At 51.6% G+C, this 26,229-nt stretch overlaps 1 protein-coding gene across 1 annotated transcript; it reads right to left on the reverse strand.

Moving 5' to 3' along the window:
* Window positions 1-13,447: 13,447 nt before the first annotated feature.
* HDAC3 (histone deacetylase 3) lies at window positions 13,448-23,718 on the reverse strand. The gene is made up of 15 exons (XM_054287982.1): window positions 23,620-23,718; window positions 23,284-23,366; window positions 20,967-21,109; window positions 19,605-19,686; window positions 19,375-19,431; window positions 19,231-19,286; window positions 17,863-17,996; window positions 17,536-17,616; window positions 17,372-17,445; window positions 17,164-17,228; window positions 16,338-16,427; window positions 16,172-16,230; window positions 15,654-15,733; window positions 15,199-15,356; window positions 13,448-14,615 (listed from the first exon to the last, which is right to left on the reverse strand). The coding sequence occupies exons 1-15, from the start codon at window positions 23,672-23,674 to the stop codon at window positions 14,546-14,548; spliced, it is 1,287 nt and encodes a 428-aa protein (XP_054143957.1). The 5' UTR covers window positions 23,675-23,718; the 3' UTR covers window positions 13,448-14,545.
* Window positions 23,719-26,229: the final 2,511 nt, after the last annotated feature.

Consider the following 26,229-nt stretch of genomic DNA (forward strand, 5'->3'; position numbering starts at 1 on the left):
TGGTTTTTTTTTTTTCTATTTTTGTTTTTTCTGTTTCTGAGGCCTGCTTTCACAATTTCCTCAAAGTTTCCTTACCTTTACTGTGTTCCCACAGTTCCCTGCTCAGTGCCTGAGTGCTCAGTGCCTCACCCCGAGCTGGAGCAAGCAGGAAAGGGGGCTGTGCCCATCCTGGGTGCCCACAAACAGCAAAACCTGCAGCCTGAGCAGGGATGTGCCTCAGGATTTCAGCTTTTGTATTTTCCATCTATTTGTAACCCTGGAGTTGTTCAGTGTAGAACGCTAAACTCCATATTCAGTGTGAGCTGCTGCTTTCCCATTTTGGGCAGACACAACAATTTCAGGGCCTGGAATCAAGGACACCTCACTGCCTCAGGCCCTGAGAAATGTAAAACAAAACTGACCTGGGGGGGGGGAGCAAACTTGGGGTAAATTACTTCATTATCTGAAGCTGTAATTGGAACCTTAACCCCCAATATGCAAATGGACCAAACTTATAAAAGTGTGAAAACCCGTGACCATTTTTGGTCATAATCTGCTATCAATCCATTTTGGAAGCCCTCTCCACAGCCTCAGGCCAAATGCAGTGTTCCCTTGTCATTTTGTGCCTTTCAGCACAGAAAGTTTAAAATCCTCAGCATCCAGGCTTCCAACACCCCTGGATGGCCTTCATCTGCCCTAAATGTACCTGAAAGCCTTTCAATAAATAAACTGACTTTTATTCCCTTAATTTTCTGCCCTCAAAAAGACATCACGAAAAGGCGGAAAAGCATCCTGAAAACCCAACCCTGCCAGGCAAGAGGTGGGCACGGGGCTGCTGCTCCCCCTGGCAGCCCCGGGAGCGGCTCCTGCCTGGTAACAGCGCAGGGAGGGCGAGAATTCCTCCCTCAGAGCTGGCCAATGGCTGAGCCACCTCTGCGAGCATCCCGAGCATCCCTGCCCCGGGCTGGCCAATGGCCACCTCTGCGAGCATCCCTCCCCCAGAGCTGGCCCGTTGCGGTGGCGTTTGTAGGTTTTTAGGACAAGGGAAGAGATGGGAATTTCGACTCTATGTTTCAGAAGGCTTATTTATTATTTTATTATAATAATGATATTAATATGATATTATATTAAAAGAAAATTATATATTAGAACTATACTAAAGAAAGACATCAGAAGGCTAGCAAAGAATAGAATGAATAATAAAGTCGTGTGACTGATCAGAGTCCTGACACAGCTGGACCTGTGATTGGTCATCAAGTAGAAACAATTCACATGAAAACAATCAAAGATCCGCTTGTTAATAAACTATCTTCAAACTACATCCCACAGCTATCACATAGTTATTGTGAAATTGTTTTCACATTTCGTTCCTGAAGCCTCTCAGCTTCTCAAGAGAAAAATCCTACAGAAAGGATATTTTAGAAAATATGTCTGTGACAGCCAATGGCTGGGCCACCTCTGCGAGCATCCCGAGCATCCCGAGCATCCCGAGCATCCCGAGCATCCCTCCCCCATGGCTGGGCCACCTCCGGCAGCTCCCGAGCCCTCCCGCCCGCCTGGGGCAGCGCTGGCTCCGCCAGCCCGGCACGGAATCAGGAATCACTGACCTATTTTCGTCCAGGCAGGCGCAGGATGACAGACAAAGGGAGCTTTAGCTCGGGGTGTTTAAAGGAAAAGTCGCTCGGAGTGAGCTGAGTGGCCCCAGAAAGCACAGAGGCTTTGGGATGTTTTCTTGCCCAGGAGCATCCTTGTGTGGGATATGGGAAGGGGATGGAGCAACTGGTGGAAAACTGACCGAAATGGACCAAAACGGACCAAAAGTGACCAAAATTGACCAAAACTGACCAAAACGGACCAAAACTGATCAAAAACTGACCAAAACGAACCAAAACAGGCCAAAATGGACCAAAGCTGACCAAAACAGTCCAAAATTGACCAAAACGGACCAAAATTAATGAAAACTGGCCAAAACAGGCCAAAATGGACCAAAACGGACCAAAACTGACCAAAATGGACCAAAACTGACTAAAACAGACCAAAACTGACCAAAACTGGCCAAAATGGACCAAAACGGACCAAAACTGACCAAAACTGGCCAAAACAGACCAAAATGGACCAAAACTGACCAAAACTGGCCCAAATTGACCAAAACGGACCAAACCAGACCAAAACGGACTAAAATGGACCAAAACAGACCAAAGCGGACCAAAATGGACCAAAACAGACCAAAGCTGATCAAAATGGACCAAACTGGACCAAAACAGACCGAAGCTGATCAAAGCCAGACCAAAATGGACCAAACCTGAACGAAATGGACCAAAGCTAACCAAAACTGACTCCACTGAGCTGCGGAATCAGGATTTTAGGAAAGGAATAAAAGAGTTTGGAATAAACTGGAATAAATTGTGGGAATGGTTCCACAGGGATTTGGGAATGGTCCTGCAGGGGTTCCTCCCCTCCCTGGCTCAGAGGGACGAGCTGCCTGGGCAGACTCTGCAGACGAGTCAGCTCTCCCAGGGTTTTCTCTTCAAGTTTGCTGATGGAATTTGGGAGTGTTTAATCCCCACCTCGGGCAGGTTTTGGAGCTGGCAGCTCGGGCTGGTTGGAGTTTGTTGGATGCAGTGACAGCCCTGATTGCTTCTGTGCACAGTCCTGTGAAGGGGAGGGCACGGCATTGCTTCTCATGTTTGAGGTGCCACAAAACTCCTCCCCAAACCCCAAACTGCATTCCTTAGCCTGGAAACCACTAAGACAATCCCAGGAAACCTTTGAGAGCCCTCATGGAAGGGGGAGATGTGCTGTGCCCATCACGGGGCACAGACAGGCAGGGGCCAGGGAGGGACCACAGCCCACCCTGAGCATCCTTGGCTGGTTGGGTGGGTGGAACTGGAGCAGTTTGGACCCCTGGGCTGTTTCATATCCCGGATTTTGGGTGCCTGCTCCCCCCTCAGCACTGCTCAGCACAGAGCAGGCAGCGATGAGTAACAAAAAAAGCTCCCACAAATCGGGATGATGACAACAATTGCTCCATAAATGCTGGCAGCTCTCCTGGGACTCTCCACACAGCTGGGGAAGGTGCTGCTGCTGCTGCCAGGGTTTGTTGGTCACGGAGCTGGGGCAACCTCCTCCCCCTCCCGAACGTGTGCAGGCAGGAAGGAAAGAAAGAACAAGGACAGATCTCAGTGTCCCGAACAATGGAAACAGGAAAGTCCCTGCAGGCTGGGGAGCCTGGCAAGGGCTGAAAGCTGAGCTCCATCCTGAGCCTGATACTGAGCTCCATCCTGAGCCCATCCTAAACTTCATCCTGAGCTCCATCCTGAGCCTGATCCTGAGCCTGATCCTAAATTCCATCCTGAGCCCATCCTCAGCTCCATCCTGGGCTCCATCCTGAGCTCCATCCTCAGCTCCATCCTGTGCCCATCCTCAGCTCCATCCTGAGCCTGATCCTGACCCCATCCTGAGCCCATCCTGAGCTCCATCCTGAGCCCATCCTGAGCCTGATCCTGAGCCCATCTTGCTTCCAGGCAGCCTGGGGAATCTTCTCAGCCTCCTGTGGAGACAGGGGTTAAAAAAAGCCTCCAGCTGCAGCATCCTGCAGGGAGGGATGCAGGGATGGATGCAGGGAGGGATGCAGGGATGGAGGGAGGGGGCACCCCCCGCCCTGGGGGTGCCAGGGGGGCTCCAAGCAGCATTCCAGCCGGAATTCCACCTCCCCCCTGGCCAGTCCTGCCCTGCAGCCCCTCTCCCTGCACCCCCCTGGGTACCGGAGCCTCAGTGCCCCCTCTGCAGCCCCACATCCCGCCCTGGCACCCCAAACCCCGCAGCCAAGCTCTGCCTCAGCACACCCCGCACCCCCCCGGCCCATCCTCCCTCCCCCCCGTGCTGACCTTTTTATTTTCTGCGTCAGGAACATAAAATGGAGACTGCGGGGAGGGGAAATGTTTCCCTAAGATGGCTGAGGGAGAAGGAGGAATTTCACAGCAGTGCATGAGCACCCTCTGCTGCTGGATGGGTCTGGGGGATGCCAGGGGCTCCGCGGCCCTGCTCCAGCCCCACAGACCCCAGGCAACAAAAAACGCCCCCAAATCCCTAACCGGGGGATTAAAAATCTTGTGATAGTCAAAATATTTGATTAAAAAGCTTCAACATCCTTGTGACTCACGGAATTCTCCTGGTTGCCTCTCCTTGTCACGTACTTTACATTTGTATTTTCATTGCTATGTTACAGTCAAAATGCCCCCCAAAATAACAGTATTTTGTGTTAAAACCAAAAGTTTTTGCACACACAGGTTCTAAAAATTATTGTCAGCGCCACGCAAAATTATGGAATTTTTCAGGTTTGAAAAAAGCCATTAAATTTAATTTTTTTGAAATTCCACATTAGGACAAACACCCAAAACTTGATATTTTCTCTCATGGGATGGCAAAAAGGGTTAAAAATGGACATGAGGGGAGGATCAGCACTCACCTAAAATGGGGTGACCAGGTGTGGTCCCCAGGAAAGGTTTAGGGGTGAAGGGGTACATGGGAAACCCCACAAGCTGCCCCCTGAATATCCAACTTTTAATCCAGTACTATGTCAGTGTAAGGCCAAATCCTGCTGGATCTGAGGCTGAAATTATATTTTAGATTTTTTTTTCAGCAACTTTGTCACCCCCTGAGCTCCCCTGGTTGCTTCTCCATCCCCTTTCAAACTTCCATTTTCCCTGCTGTGTTACATTCAAAATCCTCAGGAAAATGAGAGTTTTTTGTATTAAATCCAGCGTTTGTCACACCCACAGCTTCTAAAAATTATTGCCAGTGCCCCACACAATTATATAATTTTCCAGGTTTGAAAAAACTTTTAGATTTCATTAAAGTTCCATGTTAGGATGAGCACCCAAAACTTTGTGTTTCCTCTTGTGGGATGGGGTGAAGGGCTGAGAGGATTTGAGGGGAGAATCAGCTCCCACCCGAAATGGGGTGACCCCATTTAGAGCCAAATCCAGCTGGATCTGAAGCTAAAATTTATTTTGCTTTAAAATTTTCAGCAGCTTTGTCTCTCCCTCCCTCCCCTTTTACCCTTCTGTTTTCCTTGCTGTGTTACATTCAAAATACCCAGGAAAAGGAAAGTATTTTGTATTAAAATCAATATATTTCAGCCCCCACCCATTTAGAGCCAAATCCTGCTGGATCTGAGGCTAAAATTCTTTTTGCTTAAAAATTTTCAGCATCTTTGTCACCCCCTGAGTGCTTCTGGTTGCCTCTCCTTCCATATTACACTTCCATTTTCCTTGCTGTGTTACATTTAAAATCCTCAGGAAAATGACAGCAATTTGTATTAAAACCAGAATATTTCACACACACAGCTCTTAAAAATTAATGCCACTGCCCTACACTGTGACACGATTTTCCATGTGTGAGAAATGTCATTAAATTTCATCTGTATGAAGTTCCACATTAGGATGAGCACCCAAATTTTCTCTTGTGGGATGGGAAAAAGGGTTGAAGATGGATATAAAGTGAGAACAAGTTTCACCCAAAATGGGGTGAGCAGGAAAAACCCCAGGAAAGGTTTGGGGATCCATGGAAAACCCTGCAAGCTTCTCCCTGAGTGTTTCAAGGCAGGAATGTGCCAGGGTAAGGCCAAATCCTGCTGGATCTGAGGCTGAAATTCCCAAGGAAATCTTGCAAAAAATTTCCCAAGATCTGTTCAAAAAGGGCCAAAAGGCATCACTCGGGAAGGAGGTGAAAAACCACAAAAATATCCAGGATTCCAATTTTCTTTCCTTTCTTTTTTTTTTTTTCCTTTTAATAATTTAAACACTGATGGGATGAGGAAGAAAAGCAGGGAGTTTTAAAAAATTGAAGAGCCAGATGGAGGTGATGGGAGCTAAAATGGCAGCACTGAGGGGTGGAACTCAGGCAGGAATGGGAATGGGGGCCCAGCACCAACCTGAGCCCTCATCCCTGCAGAGCTGCACAAGGAAAGTCCTTATGTAACTTCTACCATTTATATAACTGCAAAAATTCCTCCAGGGGCCTTTCCTGACAGAGAGCAGAGCTTTTTGTGGGATCAGGGAGAGCTGACCCAGAGCTGGGGCTCTGGAGGTGAATGGAGTGGAGGACAGCCAGGATGGGACACCCAGGGAGACTAGATTTTATTACTGTCATTAATATATATATAAAAATAAATAAAATTATATTTTAATGTAAATAATGTATATATTAATATATATTATATGTAATTTATATATAGATATAATTTTTATATATATATAAAAAATAGGGGCATGTCCCCCTGCATGGCAGGGGACACTGAGGGTGGCACTGGGCAGCAGGAGCTCATCAGGGAAGTGGCACTTGAGGGGAAGGAGTTTTTGCAGTGTTTCTGCATAAAAAGGGGGTGCCAGGACAGCTCATCCCATGAACAATGGGGGAATGAAAAAATCGCAAAACCTGGCTCTGGGGCTCCCAGACCTGCTGAATTCCCAGCACACCCCGGTGACTCAGGCTGGCAGGGCTGGGAATGCACAAGTGACACATCAGGGTGGCCCCGGGCTGGGCAGGACACGGGGAGAGCTGTGGGGAGGCAGGAATTGGGGTAGGATTTGGGGGAGGAATTAGGATGGGATTTGGGGTAGGATATGGGGTAGGATTCAGGATAGGATTGGGGTATGATTTGGGATAGGATCTGAGATAGGATTTGTAGTAGGATTTGGGGTAGGATTTGGGACAGGGTTTGAGGTAGGATTTGGGGTACGATTTGGGACATGATTTGGGGTAGGATTTGGGATTTTGGCACTGCTGGGCCCAGAGGCCCGGGTGTGGGGGCACTGCAGAGATGGGGGAGCCCCACAACAGAGACAATGCACAATCCCTGATCCATTTCACGACACAAAACCCTGCAAATCCCCGCTCCTGCTCCCAAAATGCCCCATCCAAAGCACCCTAAAATCAGGGGATGCCCCTTGCTGTAATCTCTGCCCGGGACCCCCCCTTTCCCCCCGCAGCAGATGGAGACCCACTCCCAATTATGTTCCCGTCACAGGCAGAAGAAAGAAAGACAAATGTCCCCAAGGAGGCTCTCGGGGAGGACAAAAGCTCCCTGAAATAGGAGCTGAGCTGTTTTTTCCCGGCTCCGAGCGGGGGCCGGAGGGAGGGGCGGGATGCAGGGGGGCTGCAGGGGCGGGATGCGCACGCAGGCGCCGCTTCCCGTCTTTGTCTGCGAAAGGAGGTCACGGGGGGGTTCGGGGGATTCGGGGGGGTTCGGGGGAGGGTTCGGGGGGTGATGCGGGGCTCGCGTCAGCCGCACGTCAGAGCAGCAGCTGATCCCGGCTCCCAATCGCGGCGCGCTGAGCTCATCCCGGGAGCGGCGCCAGCGCGGCTCAACTGCGCGCACCTGGCGGATGAGAGCGACACTGCAGGGACACTGCGACAGCACGGGGGGCACCGGGAAACACCCCCCTGCCACGGCCCGGACAGCCCCGAAACCCCCGCAAAGGGAGGAAAACTTTGAAGAACCCCTTGGGCTAGCTCAGGGCTCAGGCAGGGGCTCCTCAGAGGTTAAATTGCCCCAAAAAATCGCTCCTCAGTGGTGATGCCCCAAAGGGAGCACTTTGGGGGTGTGGGGGGCACTGCTGGCCCACCAGTGCCTCCCAGTGCGCCCCAGGAACCGGCACACAGCCCCAGCAGTGACAGCCCCAGCGCTGCTTGCAGGGACAGTGCCCTGGGACAGGCAGGAGCTGGGGACAGGTGGCACCTGCGGCTCCCCAAAAGTGAGGGGTGGCACGGGACTGGCACCAGGTGAAGCCACTGCAGTGGCAGCAGGGATGGGGACAACAGCAGGGATGGGGACAGCAATGATGGGGACAGCAGCAGGGATGGGACAGCAATGATGGGGACAGCAGCAGAGATGGAGACAGGAGCAGGAGTGGGACAGCAGCAGCTCCTCATGCCCAAAGGTTCAGCCCTGAGACACAGCCTGGCCTCGCTCCCACTCACTTTTCCAGGTGTCCTCTGCTAAAAGCAGCACCTCCAGCTAGGAGAACACCTGGCCAGGATGGCTGCAGGGGCTGCACCAGGCCAAGGACCCAGGGATGGTGCTGGAAGGGCAGGGAAAGAGCTGCTGCTCTAAAACATCAGGAGAAGTCAATCCAAACCAAGCAGGCACCATCAGTGCCTAGTGTGAGGTGTAAACACCTGCTAAAAATCCCAGGTGTGCTACAGAAAGTTTGTGAGGTGGGAGTGTCACTGCTGAGATGGACACACACACACACACTCTTGTGCAGTGACAACAATAGCTTCTTTTTTATTATAAGTTGTTCCTAAGTTTTATACTCCTAACAAAAGGTGATTTAAAGCCATGACTTACGTCAAAACAGCTCATTCTTTTCATTGGACAAAGCAATAATTTATTGTATTTTATTGGTGTAAAGTAATTAATGGCAATCATGAATTGGCAAGAGTTTATAACAAATTATTAAGGCACAAATACTGCTCACTAAGGCAGGTGTCCTCTAACTGCAAATATCCCTTTTGTGTCTATTTTATCAGTTTCCGTGCTAGTGGCCTTGCTTTCTTCCTTGCTATGGATAAACTCACATTTTATCAGTTTCTTCCTCTGCTAACTCAGTCCCTTGTCCTGCAGAGCCCACCCACAGGCAACTCCCTGCAGGCTCTGATAAGCAGAGCTGGGAATCAGGGAAGGTACAAACACTTCCCAGAGCAGCCCACCTGTACTTACAGACTGTGCGTGTGAGACTGGGAATGATTGCAGCTTCCAGGAATTGCAGGAACAGCCTCAAACCCCTCTGCCAGGGCTCACAGGGAGCAGGTACCCCACATATCCTGCAGAAACCACTCTCACCACAAAGTCCAGGGAGAAAGTTCTCCAAACAGGTTCCAGAAAGCAAAGGAACATTCATTTAATGTCATAGATGTTGAGATGGAAACAATACAAAGCAACACTCTCCATTTTCAGAAGGTTTCAGAACTGTTTTTATTATAGCCTGCATGCTTTTAATTCTTACAAACCTCATAAATTTACACTTTACTAGTTGGTCAGGAGAGACAAACAAAGTGCTCATTGGAACAGGCAGTTGCAGGTTTCTCTTATCTCTCCTTCTTTCTTCCTTGGTTTCTGTGTCAGTGACCTTGGTAGGAAATTCTTTCAGGGGTGAACTTGGATCCTCTTCTGAAACTCCTCTCTGGCTCACAGAAGTTGCTGCAAAACCTCTCCCACAACTTCCCAGCAGTGCTGCCCCCACAGCCCTGCAGAGCACCCTGGTGCTGCCAGGTGTGTCCCCAACACTGTCCAGGGAAATGAGGAGGCAAGCGCAGGGAGAAGATGAAGGGATGAGAGCCACCAGCTCCCACCAGGTAAATCAGGATTTATTTAAAGAGAATATATTCACAAGGTGTTAAGTAGCAAAGAAGGGAGCTCAGTTATGCTGGGAGAGGAGCTGGGACAATGTCAGGCCTTGCAGGGACTCCAACTTGACTGCAAAATGCCCTGAACAATCCCTGACTGTGGATTGGCCTTACCTGGGGCAGGAGGAATGGGCCTGAGCCCTCCAGAGGAGCCTTTGAACCAAAATCATCCTGTGAAGAAGGACCCTGGTGAGCTCCCCCTGCTCCTTCTCCTCAGCAGAAACTTTTGGATTTACCAGCTCCTGGTTTTGGGCAGATTTCTCCATTTTTCCTGAGAATATTCCAGAGGCACAGAGAAGTTTCTGTCCCTGTTTGCTGCCACTTCTCAGCCAATGCTGGCATGTCAGGAACAGGAGGAGGGAGAGAGGAGCCACAGCTGCAGAATCCCAAAGGTCTGAGGGGACAGAGCTGGGGACACTGGGATGGACAAGGGAGGGAGGGGAGAGAGAAGACCCTGATGCCTGCAGGCAGATATCTGTGAGCAAGGGGAAGGGATGCCAGAATATCCTGGGAATCTGAGGGCATGGGAAGAGCACTCAGGGATGCTGGAAAGACATGCAGAGAACCTGGAACAGGAATTTTGGGACTGGTTCCCAGCACTGCCAGGAAACCCCAAAGCTTCAGTCGCAAGAGAAACTTTGATTTTGGCCCACATGAGGAGCTCAGGGCCCTGAGTCCCAGCCTGGGGGAGTGAAGTGCCACTGCCCTTTAAGGGCATCTCCAAATCCGTGTGTCAGGAGCTAAATCCATCCTGGATCTGACCTCATGGACCTGAGGGGTCACTGACTTGCACAATTGCTCTGGGTTATGTGAGATGGGTGAGGAATTCCTGGTGGGCTGCATCCAGGAGTTACAGACAACATCTCCAGGTCCAAATGGAAACCAGCAACTCACAACTTATAATAGAAATAAAAAATAATAAACATTTAAATCTAAACACAAAATACCATCTCAAACACCTTCCATACAACAAAATAACAACACCCTAAATACTTCCATAAACAATACCTAACTGCTCCCACCAACACCATGTTAAAACCAACAAAGCATTCAACCTCCTGCTACACCACCACCTCTAATCACTCCTGTTATTACACCTTCCAGTTCTAATAATATACAACAACAAAAACAACTACCAATTCCTTATACAAAAAAAGAAATACCTCAAAATGTAAAAAAAAAAAATCTTTACAAAAGACAAACCCACAAAATACAAAAAATTAATCCCAGTTCCTCATACTCAAAAAATTATAATAATAATAATAATAATAATAGTAGTAGTAGTAGTATTCAAAAAACACAGCAAATTCTGCCAAATAAACAAAAATTAAATTTTTTTTTAGTTATGCTGAGAGAGGAGCTGGGCCTGGCCTTGCAGGGATTCCAACTTGACTGAAAATTGCCCTGAACGAGCCCTAATTTTGGACTGGCCTGGCCTGACTTATGGACTGGTCCATACTGGGACCTGCAGTGTTTAATGTGACATCAGACTGGGGGGACTCTGTGGGGACACCTTATCTGGGGCTTCCCACATTGGAAGGGGCTGATAAGAGAAGTGCAGAGAGACTTTTTATCAGGGCCTGCCATGACAGGAGGAGGAGGAGGAAGGGTTTAAACTGGGAGAGGGTTTAGACTGGACAGAGGAAATGCACAGTGAGGGTGGTGGGGTAATGCTGAGAGTAATGAATTAATGCTCTGCTTGGAAGGGAGATTTGAGCAGCCCCTGGCACTGATGTAGCTTAGAGGGAAGGTGGAGAGAGACTTTGAACCAGAGCCTGTGGTGACAGGACAAGGGTGGGGGATTTAAACTGAAATGGGAGCACTGGGGAGGGGTGGCAGAGGATTTGTTGGGCCAGAAGCTCACACAGGGAAGCCACAGGAACAAACTCTGCTCCTGGTGACAGCCAGGCTACAAAGCTGCCCCTGAGGGGCTCTGCAGTGCCCTGGCAGCCCCAGCCTAGCCCCAGCCCCGTCACTGAGCTGTCCCACACAGGCAGGGCTGAGCCCAGCAGCACAGACCTGCAGGAAACACCTCTGCTTTTCCTTCCTGCAGGTAATCCTGCCCCTGGGGAATCAAATCCACGCTCCTCAGTCCCATGGGCATCTCCCCCTAGGAAATTTGGTTAACACAAAATAACCAGCACACTCAGGTGGGTCAGGGCCTGCCAAGTTCCCCCTTTGCTCAGCACAGAGGGAGGGAGAGGATTTAAAGCACTTTTCTATCCCCAAACTCTCAGTCCCTAAAAGATGAGAGAAGGGGAAGAAGTGACACCCCCATGGCTGCCCCACTCCCAGAGTAAGGTGCAGCACACCAGCCTGGGCTGTGGCAGTGCTGGGGGGCAGCAGGGAATGCTCCTGATTCCCTGGGCCTGCTGGCATGAGGGGAATGAGGAAAAGGGTTTGGGGTGAGAGCCAGCCCTGGCTGGGCAGCACATCCCAAACCAGCTCCTGTCAGTGCCAGTGTGTGCTACAGGGCAAGCAGGCTCTGCTGTGAGGTGTGAACAGCAGCCGAACATCTCAGCTGTGCTACAGAGAGTTTGGGAGGTGGGAAGTTCCCTCCAGGCTCTGATAAACACAGGTGGGAACCAGGGAAGGTACAAACACTTCCCAGAGCACCCTAAACAGCACGGATGTTCTTATCCCAGTTTCCTACTCAGGCACAGGTGCACAAAGCTCCCAGCCATGCTGCACCTGTGGAACAGCCTGAGCTCCAGGAGATGTTACACTGAGTTCATTAACTTGGGGTTGCTGTGTTTTGGGGCTCAGAGGTAAAGCTTTTGTTTTCCTACTTTACCTGTGAGCCCCAAAACAGAGCAACCCCAAGTGATTCTTTATGTGATTCTTTATGAGAAATTATGACAGAATATTCATTTCTCCCCAGGAGGGAATCTCTGGGAGATTCTGAGCAGGAAGGGCAGTGCCAGCCTGGCCCCATCCCTGGTGCCAAGGGGTTTGCAGGGCACAGTGTGGATGCTCACACAGGGAAGTCACAGAGGTGCAGCAGGAGCAATCCCTGGCCCTGTGCCCTGGTGACAGCCAGGCCTGGCAGTGCCCAGAACCCCCAGACCTCCCTGAGAGCACAGCCAGGACTCTGCTGCCACCCCAAAGCCCTCTGTGGGGCTGCAGTGTCTGCACCCACCCAGGGCTGCAGCCGGGCCTCGGAGCCTCCATAGAATCCCAGCGATCCAGCTGCCACCTGGTGTCCGAGCACAGCTCTGCACGGGCAGCCTCAGTGAACAGAGAATTCAGCCCGGTTCTGGCGTAAATATCCTCCCATCAGGGGTATTGCCAGGGTTGGGACAGCCCCCGCTGCTCTGGGCACCCTGTGCCAGGGCCTGCCCACCTGCCAGGGGACAATTCCTGCCCAATATCCCTCTGGCAGTGGGAGACCATTCCCTGTGTCCTGGCACTCCAGGCCCTGTTGTTGCAGTTTGGTACTTGGACAAACCCTCTCTGACACTCTTGGTTTTGACATTACCTTCCCACATCCCTTCCCTGCTGAGTTCTCCCTCCTCAGTGAAGAATCCTGATCCACCAGATCCCTCCTCACGCAGGAGCTGTGGCAGACCTTTGATCACCCTTCTCCACCCCCAGTCTAACCCAATCACAATTTATTTGTGAGGGATTTCTCTGGACACCAACACCCTGGCTTATTGCCTGCTTTATGTTTTAGTGATCAGAACTACAGAACAGTCCCCAAAAAGGCCTTGGGACAGTGAGAGTGCAAAGTGCAGAGGCTGTTATGGACACTGCAACTCTCAAAAATCATGGCATTTTAAATAACTGCAGGAAAAATCTCCTGAACTGGCTCTGCAGCTTCCTGCAAAGCTTTTGCTGGACTCAGAGGCATAACAGGAGTGTCCACCTCTCTTGAAAGGGAGTTCAGGGTGCTCCCCTCATGTGCAGGGATGCCAAAAACTCACCAACATTTACTCTGAGGAGCAGAATTCCCTCCATTCCTTCAGACAATGGATGACACTGCCCTGCCAGGGACATGCTCGACCCTTGGGGGAACAGGAGCCAAAAAGGTGTGGGGATGAAAGAGACAAACAACAGGTCAGGTAAGAAAAATACTGCCTCTTCTTTAATGTTCAAAGACATCAGTAAACAAACAGAATCGTACAGACAGAGGCTGAACCCCCCACCTCCCCCAACAGCACGTTCCAACCCACCACAGGGACCAGCTGAGCACTCAGGACAAGGAGCAGCAAAATCTGGGATTGGAGGGGTGGCCAAGGGAAATCTCTGCTGGGTGAGGGCAGGAACAGAGCACTTGCAGGAAGCAGCTTCCCTCACCCAGCAGCAGGGCAACATCTGCTGGGTACAGCCCACAACTGTTTCCTCTCAGAGCAAACAGCCCAGATCTCTTGCTGACACACAGCAGGGCCATGTGTGAACTTGGGGAACACAGCTGGAAGCTACATTAGAGGTGCAGGACACACTAAGTACTGACTTGGGCAGCCAAACCTCTGTTCCACAGGGATTTAAGCCTCCCAAGGAATAAACACAACAGGGAGGTTGTGTCCAGCTCAGCAAAGTGCTGCAGAACTCGTCTGTAAATGCAGATCTGGGTGTGGGGGGAAGGAATGACCTTATGCTCTGCACACATCCTTCCATGCCATTCCATTGAGCTGCTCCAAGAACATCCCTACCCCATAACTGGTCCTATCCAATAATTCCTGGAGCTGTGGAGCATCAGCTGCTTAGCAGGGACACCAGGAGCAGCTCTCAGGGCAGGCTGCAGAGGACAGCAGGGTGGTACCTGAGGGCAGGTCAGGGACAGCAGGGTGGATCCTAAGTGCTGCAGAGAGGCAGAGATCGTAGGCACAGCTGCTCCAGCTCCCAGCTGGCTGGCAGGAGCCTGCATGGGAGCCATGGAGGTGGCTCAGGCTCTGGGGCAGTCCCACAGCTGCCAGCCAGGACTCAGCAGGGCTCCGTGCCCACAGCGGTGACAGCCGGAACCGTGACGTGGTGACAAGTAAGGAGCACACGTCACCTCTGTGCCTCTCCAGGTGGCAGGAGCCTGCAGTGGGGCTGCTCTGCTGCCACCACACACAGTCTAAGATGGAGAGAGGGCTGAAGTGGCTCCTGCAGGGCCCAGCTGTGTGCTCCAAGCATCAGTGTCCAAGGCGGGAGGCCCCGCAGCCCAGAGCCCTCAGATCTCCACGTCACTCTCCTTGTCATTGTCGTGGTCACCATCATAGAACTCGTTGGGAGCTTCAGGCCTGGGGAAAGAAAAATCCCTGTCAGGGAAGGGGACAGAGACCTGGAACCCCTGGGGCCTGAGGGAGTGTCATAGCAGGAGACCACAGAAGCTCCTTGGGTAAAAACAAGAGGCTCAGAAGTGACTTCCCCACCCATGGGCTTTAAAGTCCCTTCCAACCCCAAATTCTGGGATTCTGTTGTAGGGGGATAGAATGTAAGTAAATAAAGGTAGTAGAGAGAGTAATCTTACCCCCTAAAGAGTTGCAGCTGGGTTAATTATTAAAGATTAGGAGCAGGCCTGATTTTAACAGGCCATACCTGTAGCCAATAAGAAGAGTGTTATAAAAGAGTGGGTGTGTTGGTTGAGGGGAACTGGAGTCAGTTTACTGCAAGAAGAAGGAAGAGTCAGTGCCTAGAGGGGCTGCCTACCAGAAACATCAAGGAGGTATGAAACTCTAGCAATGTGGAACTTTGGCAATATAACAGAACTCTTGCAATGTAATGACAACATTCTATGACTTGTTCTAGGACTCAGATGGATTCCTCTGTATCCCTCCCAGGGGCAGAAAGGGAGGCCCATTGCCCCAGAAGAGGCTCAGGTACCTGTTGTAGTTTTCCTCAGAGCCCCTCTCCTCGGGATCGGGCTCATCTGTGCGGTCGTAGCTGAGCAGGTCCGAGGGCACGTCGTGGATCTGCACGCTGGGAGCGTGGTTCAGCATCTTCAGGTTCTCAAATATGGTCTGCCTGATCTGATCCAGGTACTGCAGGGACACAACACACAGGGATCACCACAGGGCCACATGTCACAGCTCTGTCACCTGCCTGCATCACCTCTGTGCTGGCCAATAACAACACATTTGTGCAAAAAATCATTTATCAGAGCAGAGTGAATTCAATTATTGCCACCCAAGCAGGAAACACTGACACAACCCAGTTGTTGTTTCTCTTTTTTTTTTTTTTTTTTGCCCTGGGCTCTAGCTGGTTTCACAGGACAGAGCATCAACCACAGGGTTTTGGAAATTGCAAGGTGATATTGCAGCATGGCTGCAAGCACTCACCTGCCTGGAGTTCTGATTCTCAATCCTCGTGCTGACATCAGGGTGAAGGGTGAAGTCTGGAGCGAAGTACTCAAAGTACTCTGGGATGGAAGGAGGCACAGTTAGAGCACAGAGGGCCAGAAGCTGTGCAGAGAGCAGAGCTCAGCCCCCCACCTGCCTGGGGGAGAGCAGAGCTTAAAAAGCACAGTGATATTTAACCCTGAGTGCAAGGGATTAGACAGAACACCAGGAAATGGTGCAAACTGAATCACCCTGGACACACGTGGCTGTGTCTGCCCAGCAAAGTGGGTGGTGGGAGATCACAGAATGGTTTGGGTTGGAAAGGACCTTAAATCTCATCTCACTCCAACCTTCCACTAGAGCAAATCCCATCCAACCTGGCCTTGGACACTTCCAGGCATGGCTAAGGCCATCTCCAAGGTCAGGAAGTGCTGACACTTTGGCCCTGCTCAATGCAGAATAGAACATCCCAAGAATTCCAGCTGAGCTCATAAGGAGAAAAGGCAACTCCAACTTACCACTGTAGGGGAGCTCATCACTGATTGGCTCATCCACGAGCAAGGAGGTTTCATAAGTCCTGAAAAGATGGGAAAAGAGGAGCTCAGTTCCCTGAAAGGGACGTGGGAAATGCAGGGATAAATCCCACAGAAGTGCCCTGAGGGGCAGAGAGCAGAGGGGACTCACCAGCAGCGAGCCACGTTCCGGACTGTGTAACCTCCTCCTCCCAGCACCAGCAAGGGGATGTTGAAGCTCTTCACGTACTCCACACACTCCCTACAAATCCCAAACAGGAAAATGCCAGAGCTGGAAACTGCAGCACAGGTTCTTGTGTCAGAAATGTCCCCCTGAACTCCCAACAGCACCAGGTCTGGTGTGATACACCTGGAACTTCCACCCAGGAATCTCCAGCACAGGGGCTGGGTTGGGAAGGACCTTAAGGCTCATCTCATTCATCCCCTGCCATGGCAGGGACACCTCCCACTGTCCCAGGCTGCTCCAAGGCTGTCCAGCCTGGCCTTGGGCACTGCCAGGGATGCAGGGGCAGCCACAGCTGCTCTGGGCACCCTGTGCCAGGACCTGCCCACCCTCACAGGGAACAATTCCCAATTCCCAATATCCCATCCATCCCTGTCCCCTGGCAGTGGGAGCCATTCCCTGTGTCCTGTCCTTCCATCCCTTGTCCCCAGTCCCTCTCCAGCTCTCCTGGAGCCCCTTTAGGCCCTGGCAGGGGCTCTGAGCTCTCCCTGGAGCCTTCTCCTCTCCAGGTGAGCACCCCCAGCTCTCCCAGGCTGCCTCCAGTCCTCAGGACCATCTCTATGGCCTCCTCCTCCTTCACCACCCCACTGATCACCTCCTACAAAGCCTCATTCTCAGAACACCTCTAGTCACACAAATGTTAAAAAAAACCCCAAAAACTGCCGGCAGGTCAAAGCCAAAGCTCCAACCTCACAGCAGAGACTCCTCAGAGCCCTTCAGGTGGTTTTTCTGAGCCCAGCCCTGCTGTACTTACCCATGGCCTCTTATACTGAGGTTAAAACATCCCAGCCGGTCACAACCCAGAGAATCAGCACCACACTGGGGAACAGAGAAACAAGAAAACCAGAAAACCAATTTGGCATAGCTCTCCAGATCCACACCAGGGGATAAAAGGTAACACAGACACAGCCCTCTGAGCCCTCTGTAGGCGTGGATGTGTGCACAGAGGTTTGCTTCCTTACCTGCAAGACTATGCAGGTAGGCTGATAGTAATCTACCACCTGGTTAATGACTGGCTGGAAGAGGTGCTTGTAACCTTTGGAGAGAGAGGTGGATTTGTCATGGCTCTGGAGCAGGAGGACCAGGAAACCCCTGGGGCCAAGGGGAAAGGGGAGGGAACACCTACTTTGGTCATCGATGCCATCTCGGAGGGGCACGTTGAGACAATAGTACCGGCCACTCTCTGCACCAACCTCGTACATGTCACCTGCAAAACAGCACAGGCACAACTGTCTGAGGCTTCAGAGCTGTGCAAAGCCAGGTCTCAGCTGGGTTGAGTCTTTCCACTTAATCAGGACCTCTTTCTTACAACCAACTACAGCTCTGTTCCTCTCTAATCGCTTTCTCCCACCATTTCCCCCCACAGCTCGAATTTTGTGATTTCCTCTTTTCTACTCCAGCAGAGCTTCCAATGGATTCTAAAGCAGGTTCCCACTAGAAATTCAAAACTTACCTGTGCCAGGAAAGAAATAATTGCCATATTTGTGAAATGACACTGTCATGACACGATCTGTCAGGTAGAAAGCCTCCTGCACCCCATCCCCGTGATGGATATCGATGTCGATGTACAGCACCCGGGGGTGATACCTGTGGGACACATCAAAGCTGGGATTCCAAACATCTGAACACACTCAAATATCCTCCTTTGATGTGCTTGGAAATTGGTATTTAAAACATTTTCTTCTGAGTTGGTTGGAAATGGATATTAGAACAAAAAGGTTTTAAATAGGGCCAGAAACATCTTAGAAAATAACTTGTTTAAGCAGCTGGGTGTTCACAAGTTGCAGATTCTTGTTTCCAATGTGCTCATAGTTAATCTTTAAGAGCTCCAGTGATTTTAATCATATCAGGGAATGAAAGGCAAGCTGGCATGGAGGAGGTGGGAAATGGAGCACTTTGTCCCAGCTGGTGAGCACCAAAAATTCCAGGCTAAATTTACTGGGGAAGCAGCCAGAGCCACAGAGAGAGAAGCACACTCAAAATGCAGTGACCTCTGCAGAAATGGTTCCTGGAAACAGGCACATAAATAACATCCCATGAGGGGTAACTGAGCTGTATTTGAGGCCTCTTGTGGATGGGATTTGAAATGGGAGTGCAGGGATAGCCAGGGAAATCCTGGGGTTCCAAACAGAGCAGGGAAGGGGGAGCAACAAACCCCAGTAAATCCCATAAATCTGACTGAGAGCAAATGAACTTGCCAGCAGTCATGTAACTATTGTTTGATCAAATCCTTTCTAATTCCATGACAGCTTGTCTGAGGTTCAGTGACAAGGAGGGCACTTTGAAGTACAAAAAAATCTCAGATAAATTCAAGAAACTAAAGGTATTTCTGTAACCTTTCCTCTCATTCTGAATTTATTTTTAATTTCCTAAAGTGAAAAATAACCTGACTCCTTTCTATGGAGACCAAGTGTCCTTTGATCATCCATGTGCAGCCCAAAACCTGTTCTTAAGATGCTCAAACAACTCCAGAAAGATTTGAGTCATTTTTGTGTCACCAGTGAACCAAAACTTGCATTCACCTACAAAAGGCTCACTGTGGCAAGAAAGGTTGAGACTCAGGAGCCCTGAAATGGGATTGAAGAACTCTTCTGTATCTCTCAAGCTCCCTGAGGGATAACAAAACATCTGACTCCAACAAAACTAGAGTCAGATATTCCAGTGTTCAAACCCTTTTGTGTGCCTTACAGGTAAGGCCAGGACAAAAATGAAGTTTTTGGACTTCCTGGATTCCAGAAAGGCAAATGGGGCAGGGAAAGAGAGAAAGCAGAGGGAAAGCACAAAGTAGCCAGCAGAGCTCAGCCCTGGGCCCTGTCCTTACTTGAGCAGCTCCAGGATGCCGATCACGATGTCATTGACGTAACAGAAACCCGAAGCCTGGAAGAGAGAGAAACCCCAAGAGTTTTAGGATGAGATCAACAGAGCCCAGGCCCCAAAGATAAGAGGAATCCACAGATCTCATTACCTCAAACTTTTTGGCATGATGGAGGCCCCCTGCCCAGTTTATGGCAATATCACAGATCTAAGAGAGGAAAGAGAAGTGAGTTTGAAGTGACAATATGGTGACAACAGCCCTGTACCCTCCTTCCCAGTGCCACCTGCCCATGCCAGGGGTCCACAGCACCCTCCTGGCTTTTCCTCCTCCTCCTCCAAAGCTCCAGCTGGGTTCCACAGGATCAGCACTCAGCCCCTTACCTTGTTGTTCAGCTGTGTTGCTCCCTGCAGGGAGGCCCCGGTGTAACGAGAGCAGAATTCAAAGAGGCCTGGAAACACTGGGCTGAAAAAGAAAGCACATTCCAACTCAGAATCCTCATTCCTCCCCTTTTCTGCAGAGAAAAATGAATCAAACTGGCCAGGGGTAACACCTGAGCAAGAATAAAGCTCAGTTCTCTGTGGAAGAGTTAATTTGGGATCAGGATCACTCTGACCCTGCCTGTAACTCACTGAGCCCCAGCAGGGGAGTGAGCTGCCTGCAAACACAGAGGGGAACACAGGGAAATTGAGAATGATTCCCAAAGCTTCCAAACCAGCCTTGAGAAGGCATCACTGTTCCCAAAACCTGTCAGAGTCTCGTGCCCACAGCTGGGACATGATTAGACACTGCCTCAGGAGGCAGGGGGGGAACTGTCATAGCTCCCAAACCCAGAATGATTTGGCTTGGAAGGGAGCTTAAAGTTCATCCTGTTCCACCCCTGCCATGGCAGGGACACCTCCCACTGTCCCAAGCCTCATTCAGCCTGGCTTTGGACACTTGGGAGGGATCCAGGGACAGCCACAGCTGCTCTGGGCACCCTGTGCCAGGACCTGCCCACCCTCACAGGGAACAATTCCCAATTCCCAATATCCCATCCATCCCTGCCCTCTGGCAGTGGGAGCCATTCCCTGTGTCCTGTCCCTCCATGCCCTGTCCCCAGTCCCTCTCCAGCTCTCTTGTCAGCTCCTTCAGGTACTGTAAGGCCACAGTGAGGTTACCCTTTCCCTTCTTCAGGCTGAACACTCCCAGGTCTCCCAGCAGAGCTGCTCCATCCCTCTGCTCACCCTGGTGCCTCCTCTGGATTTGCTCCACCAGGCTGATGTCCTTTCTCCCCCAGAGCTGGATGCAGACTCAAATTCTTACCAAAGACAGCTGCCACATTCCAGATGAACTGGAAGCTCTTCCAGAACAAGCAGAGTCTGCAACCCAACAAGCCCAAATCTAGAGCCAAAATGGAGCACTGCAACACCCCCAGTGAAGGGAAAGGAATCCGGGAGGCTCCACACCCTTATCCACATGTCTTAGGCTGGAAATGGGGTGTGTGTTCTATTTTCATCTGTCAGAGCTGGGGCAGTTCTCTGCTGTCCATGGGGCAGTTTTTCCTTTATCTCTGCCACAGCCAATCCTCCCTCCAGGAGATCTCTGCTATCCATGGCCACTGAGTGTCCCTTCCTCATCAGACACCTGGCTGTTCAAAGCCAGCCAGCACAGGAGGGACACATCCTGGTGCTGCCCAAAGCAGGGCAGGAATGGCACATTGCAGCAGGGCCCTGGGCAGGGCAGGGCAGCCCCTGGGCACTCACCAGTCATCACCCACGTTGAAGGCATTGAGGCTCTTGGTGAAGCCCTGCATGTTGTTGGGGCTCACCCTCTGCAGGAAGTCGATGTAATCCTCGGAGTGGAAGCGGCACATGTCGTGCTGGGAGGCCTGGTAGGGCTTGAACACCTTCCAGAGATAAAAACAGCAGTTATTTCCCATCCAAACTCTGCTTCCTTGGGCTGGAAGGAGGCTCAAGCTTATTGACAAGTGGCTTGCATAAGGTACATAAAAAATGTGCTAACACTGGTAATTGTGTTCATTTAAATTCAGCTGCTCCATGGAACCTGCTCTCCTCTCATTTTCCCTTTCATAAACCCAAATCTTGCCTCTCCTGACTGCAGCTCCTGCCATAAAATTTCTTCCTACCCCATGGCACATTCTCCTGCTTGGGCAGCAAAATAAATCACACCTTTTCCTTCCCTGGGGGATCCTTCCTTCCTCACTCACCAGTTTAAAACCTTGATCTAGGGGTGCTTCTGATCCCTCTGTAAGATTTACTCACAGGTTCCAAATTATTTGGGGAAAGCTCCCAGTGAGATGGAAGAGGTCCATAAGTTTTGTTTCCTTTGGAAAGGAAAATAGGGGGAATGGTCAGGGAGGTGGATGGACTCAAATTCAGGACATTGTGACAACACAGGTTTGGCACTTGGGGCACATCCCTCAGCAGAGGGGAAGTTAAAAGTTAACCCCAGTGGAAGAGGGAATTCAATTGATAAGAGATATTTTCTGTGATTACTCTTATTTAAAATTCTCTTATTTAAAGCAACCACTTCACAGGAAAAGTGGAAAATGAACACAACAGAAGATGCCCAAGCATTTTCCAAAGGGAAATTCCTCAGGACAACTGCAGCATGCTCCTGTTTTCTGTGCTGAGCAGGAAACCTGGGCATTTTCAGAGCCACCATAAACCAGAACAAGCCCATCTCCTCCTCTCCTGGTGTTTTCCATGTGGAATTTGGTGTTTCTCAGAGGCTGCTGCCTCTAACAACCCAAACAGTCCCAGCTGCTCCAAATCCCTGGTTTCATTTCTCCTGACTTTGCCAGTCCCTGACTGTCTGGGGATGAAGATTTTCAGCTTCCTAGTGGAAAAATAACCCCCCAAAAAAGAATTTCAAGACTAAAAATGTACAGCTCTGCTCACTGCCTCCTTCAGGCAGGGGTTTGCTATTTACAAGTGTTAGGTCAGAACAGGATTTTTGGTTGTTCTTGCAAGGAAAAGCCCAACTCTGGGTAAGTTACTTGTGGAAATTATAATTAAAAAAAAAATTCTGGGGAAGTTTCTTACGGAAATTAAAAAAAAATACTCTGGGGAAGTTTCCTCTGGAAGTTACTTGAGGAAATAAAAAAAAACACCAAAAAACTCTGGGGAAGTTACTTGTGGAAATAATAATTAAAAAAAAAACCTCTAGGGAAGTTTCTTCTGGAAATAAATAAAACTAAAAACAAGCTCTGGGGAAGTTACTTGTGGAAATCCACACAGAGACAGTAAAAATCTGGAAAAGAAATTTTGCAAACAGTCCCCACAGTTCCCTCAAGTGCTGCATTTCCACACAGTCACTGCCCTGGATGTGGTTTTATTTGGGAATTTTAGTAATTAAGGAAATTCTTCTCATGTCTAAATATCTACAATTATTTCCACAAATTGCATCTTTACAGTTGCCTGACCTCAGCAGCTCCTTAGAAGCCTCCACAGCCGCACCTACAGCGCAGGACTGAGCTCTAAAATCATCACTGAGCACTGTCACCCACCCACCCGTGGGGTCCCCAAAGCTCTACAGCCAACACTGAACCGGTCACCCATCTGTGGGGTCCCCAAATCTCCAAAACCATCACCAATCACTGTCACCCATCTGTGGGCTCCCAAAGCTCTAAAGCCATCACTGAACATGTCACCCACCCCTGGGGTCCCCAAAGCTCCACAGCCATCACCAGTCACTGTGACCCATCCTTGTGGTCCCCAAAGCTCTGCGGCCATCACTGAACATGTCACCCATCTGTGGGGTCCCCAAATCTCCAAAACCATCACCAATCACTGTCACCCCCCCACCCCTGGGGTCCCCAAACCTCTACAGCCATCACTGAGCACTGTCACCCATCCTTGTGGTCCCCAAAGCTCCAAAACCATCACCAGTCACTGTCACCCACCCCTGGGGTCCCCAAAGCTCTGCAGCCATCACTGAATATGTCACCCACCCTTGTGGTCCCCAAAGCAGCCCAGGGGGCTCAGATTGAGCCTGGCTGACCCCTCCAGGATGCCCTGCTGTCCCCCCCACACCCGGCCGGGCCCACGCGTGGCTTACGATCATTTTCTTGTAGAGGCCGTAGTGCAGCACCAGGCTGTGCGTAAGCGCCAGGCGGTGCGGCTTCATGGGGTGCCCCGCGCCTGGAACGGAACCGCGCGGGGATTAACGGGGCCGCCGGCGGGGGCACAACGGCCGCTGCCGCCGCCCGCCGCGCTCCGCTGCAGGTCCGGGCTGAGGGGACGGGGGGAACCGGGAGAGGGGAGCGGGGGCGGGGACGGGGACAGGGAGGGAGGGCAGGGCCGCGCCCCTGGGTCCAGCAGGCCCCGCCCGGCCCCGGCCCCACAGCAGCGCCTCCGCCGCCCCGCCCCGGTGCTGCCCCGGCCCCGCTCGCACCGTAGTGGAAGTTGCCCACGTCCGGGTCGTAGAAATAGGCCACGGTCTTCGCCATGGCGGAAAGGCCGCGCCGCGCGCCGCGCTCCTGATTACGTCATCAACCCGCGACACCCGCCAGGGCCGGGGCGGGGGGGGGCCACGGTAAACACACACCCAGAAAGGGGCGTGGTTTGGTGCGGGGGCGTGGCCACTCTGCGATCCCAGTGACCACACCCAGCTGCTCCCAGTTACTCCCAGTGTCACCCCCAGTTACTCCCAGTGTCACCCTCGGCTGCTCCCAGTTACTCCCAGTGTCACCCCCGGCTGCTCCCAATTACTCCTAGTGTCAGCCCTGGCTACTCCCAGTTACTCCTGGTGTCACTCCCGGCTGCTCCCAGTTACTCCCAGTGCCACCCCCAGTTACTCCCAGTGTCACCCCCGGCAGATCCCAGTTACTCCCAGTGTCACCCTCGGCAGATCCCAGTGTCACCCCTGGCTGCTCCCAGTCACTCCCACTGACATCCCCAGCTGCTCCCAGTTACTCCCAGTGTCACCCCTGGCTGCTCCCAGTTACTCCCAGTAAATCCCAGTTACTCCCAGTGTCACTCCCAGCAGATCCCAGTTACTCCCAGTGTCACCCCCGGCAGATCCCAGTTACTCCCAGTGTCACTCCCAGCAGATCCCAGTTACTCCCAGTGTCACCCCCGGCAGATCCCAGTTACTCCCAGTGTCACCCCCAGTTACTCCCAGTGTCACCCCCGGCAGATCCCAGTTACTCCCAGTGTCACCCCCAGTTACTCCCAGTGTCACCCCCGGCAGATCCCAGTTACTCCCAGTGTCACTCCCAGCTGCTCCCAGTGTCACCACAGCAGATCCCAGTAACTCCCAATGTCACCCCCAGCTGCTCCCAGTTACCCCCAGCTGCTCCCAGTTACCCTCAGCAGATGCTCCCAGTTACCCTCAGCAGATGATCCCAGTTACCCCTAGCAGATACCAGTTACCCCCCCAACAGATGATCCCAGTTACCCGCAGCTGCTCCCAGTTACTCCCAGCAGCTCCCAGTTGCCCAGTGGTTTCCCTTCTGCAGGCCTGCAGCTGCCTCCCAGTCATTCCCAGTTATTCCCAGCTGCCTGCTGGTTCTCTCCCATAATTCTCCACCTGCTCCCTCAGGTGCCACCATCGCTCCTCCCTCCTCCTCACCTGCTCCCAGTCACTCCCAGCAGCTCCAGTCACTCCCAGTGAGCCCAGCTGGCCACTGCATTCTCTTCTCCAGGCCCCCAGCTCCCCCCAGTTCCTCCCAGTTCCTCCCAGTCACTCCCAGCTCCCCTGTCACCCCCACAGGGCACAGAGGATGGGCAGTGGGGTTCCCATGGGACACTCACACCCTGATGGGGCTCATTCCATCCCAATCCCTGAGGGATGGGGACCTGTCACTGCCAGCTGTCACCTCCAGCTCTCACCAGGTGCCACCCTGAGGGGTGCAGGCTCTCCAGAGTTTTGGGGAGAGCCCTCTGGAGGCACTGCCAGGCTGGAGGAGGACAAAGGCTGGGTGGGAAATCCCTGGGGGTGAGGAGGCAGCGGGATGGGGAAAGCTGGAGCTGACAGGAGATGGAAACACTCCCATGGTGTGGGAATGGCAGCATGAGCCTGCTCCTGGTCCAAAAGCTTGGAAAACCAAGCCAAAATCAAGGCTTTTTGAAATTGTGGGGTTATTATAGGATATTTCTGGCTGTCTCTGTCCCCCCCTGTGAGGACAGTGCCTCCTCCACAGGCTCCTTGTGTGGGTTTCCTTTTAGGATCCTGACTCCAGCTGGAGCAAGGATCACAGGATGGTTTAAGGGATAGGATTGGAAGGGACTTTAAAGATCATTTCATTCCAATCCCTGCCAGGGGCAAAGACACTTCCAGAGGAGAGCCAGGACCCTCTCACTGTGACCCCACAGGTCACAGCTGGGGCTGGGCACACTCAGAGAGGACACCTGGCACCAAGCCCAGCACCGAATGAGGGAAATTTTGGGAAATTCAGGACTCCTGGCCCCTGACCAATATGATTAAGCAGAAGCTGTTTATTATTTACATTATACAGTTATTTACACTTTTAAACTCTCTGCACACATTTCTTACTGGTGCCTTTGTCTGGTCCACGTGTTCTGAGTGCTGCTTTTAGAATATGGGGCTGGTCACAGTCCAGCTGCTTTGCTGCTGTTATTTACTTCTTGTGGTCTTGGAATTTGGTTTCTCAGCTTCTTCTTTCTCGTTTAGCACAGTTTATATCTTAGAAACCTTGATGGATTCCAGAGGGCCCTGAGCAAACTCTGATAAGAGCAGTAACAAGTGGCATGGCTGGTGCTCTCTGAGGCCTGAGCTGTTCAGGAAATCTCTGGGGTTTGAACGTGCTGAGCAGCACGGCTGTGCTGGGAGCCCCTGGAGCTGTGATGGTGCTCCCTCATGACGCCTGTCCTGTCCGGTCCTGTCCTGGTGCTCCCTCATGACGCCTGTCCTGTCCCTGCTCCACCAGCTGCTGCCACCAGATAACGCCTGCCTGGGGACACGGAGCCACCCGGGACACGGAGCCACCCGGGACATGTCCCAGTGCCAGCCTGGGGACTGGGAAGGAGAGCAGAGACACAT

This window comes from Melozone crissalis, unplaced genomic scaffold (assembly GCF_028551555.1).
Source record: "Melozone crissalis strain CALT ecotype California unplaced genomic scaffold, PUWL_Pcris_2 ptg000061l_1, whole genome shotgun sequence".
Lineage (NCBI taxonomy): Eukaryota > Metazoa > Chordata > Aves > Passeriformes > Passerellidae > Melozone > Melozone crissalis.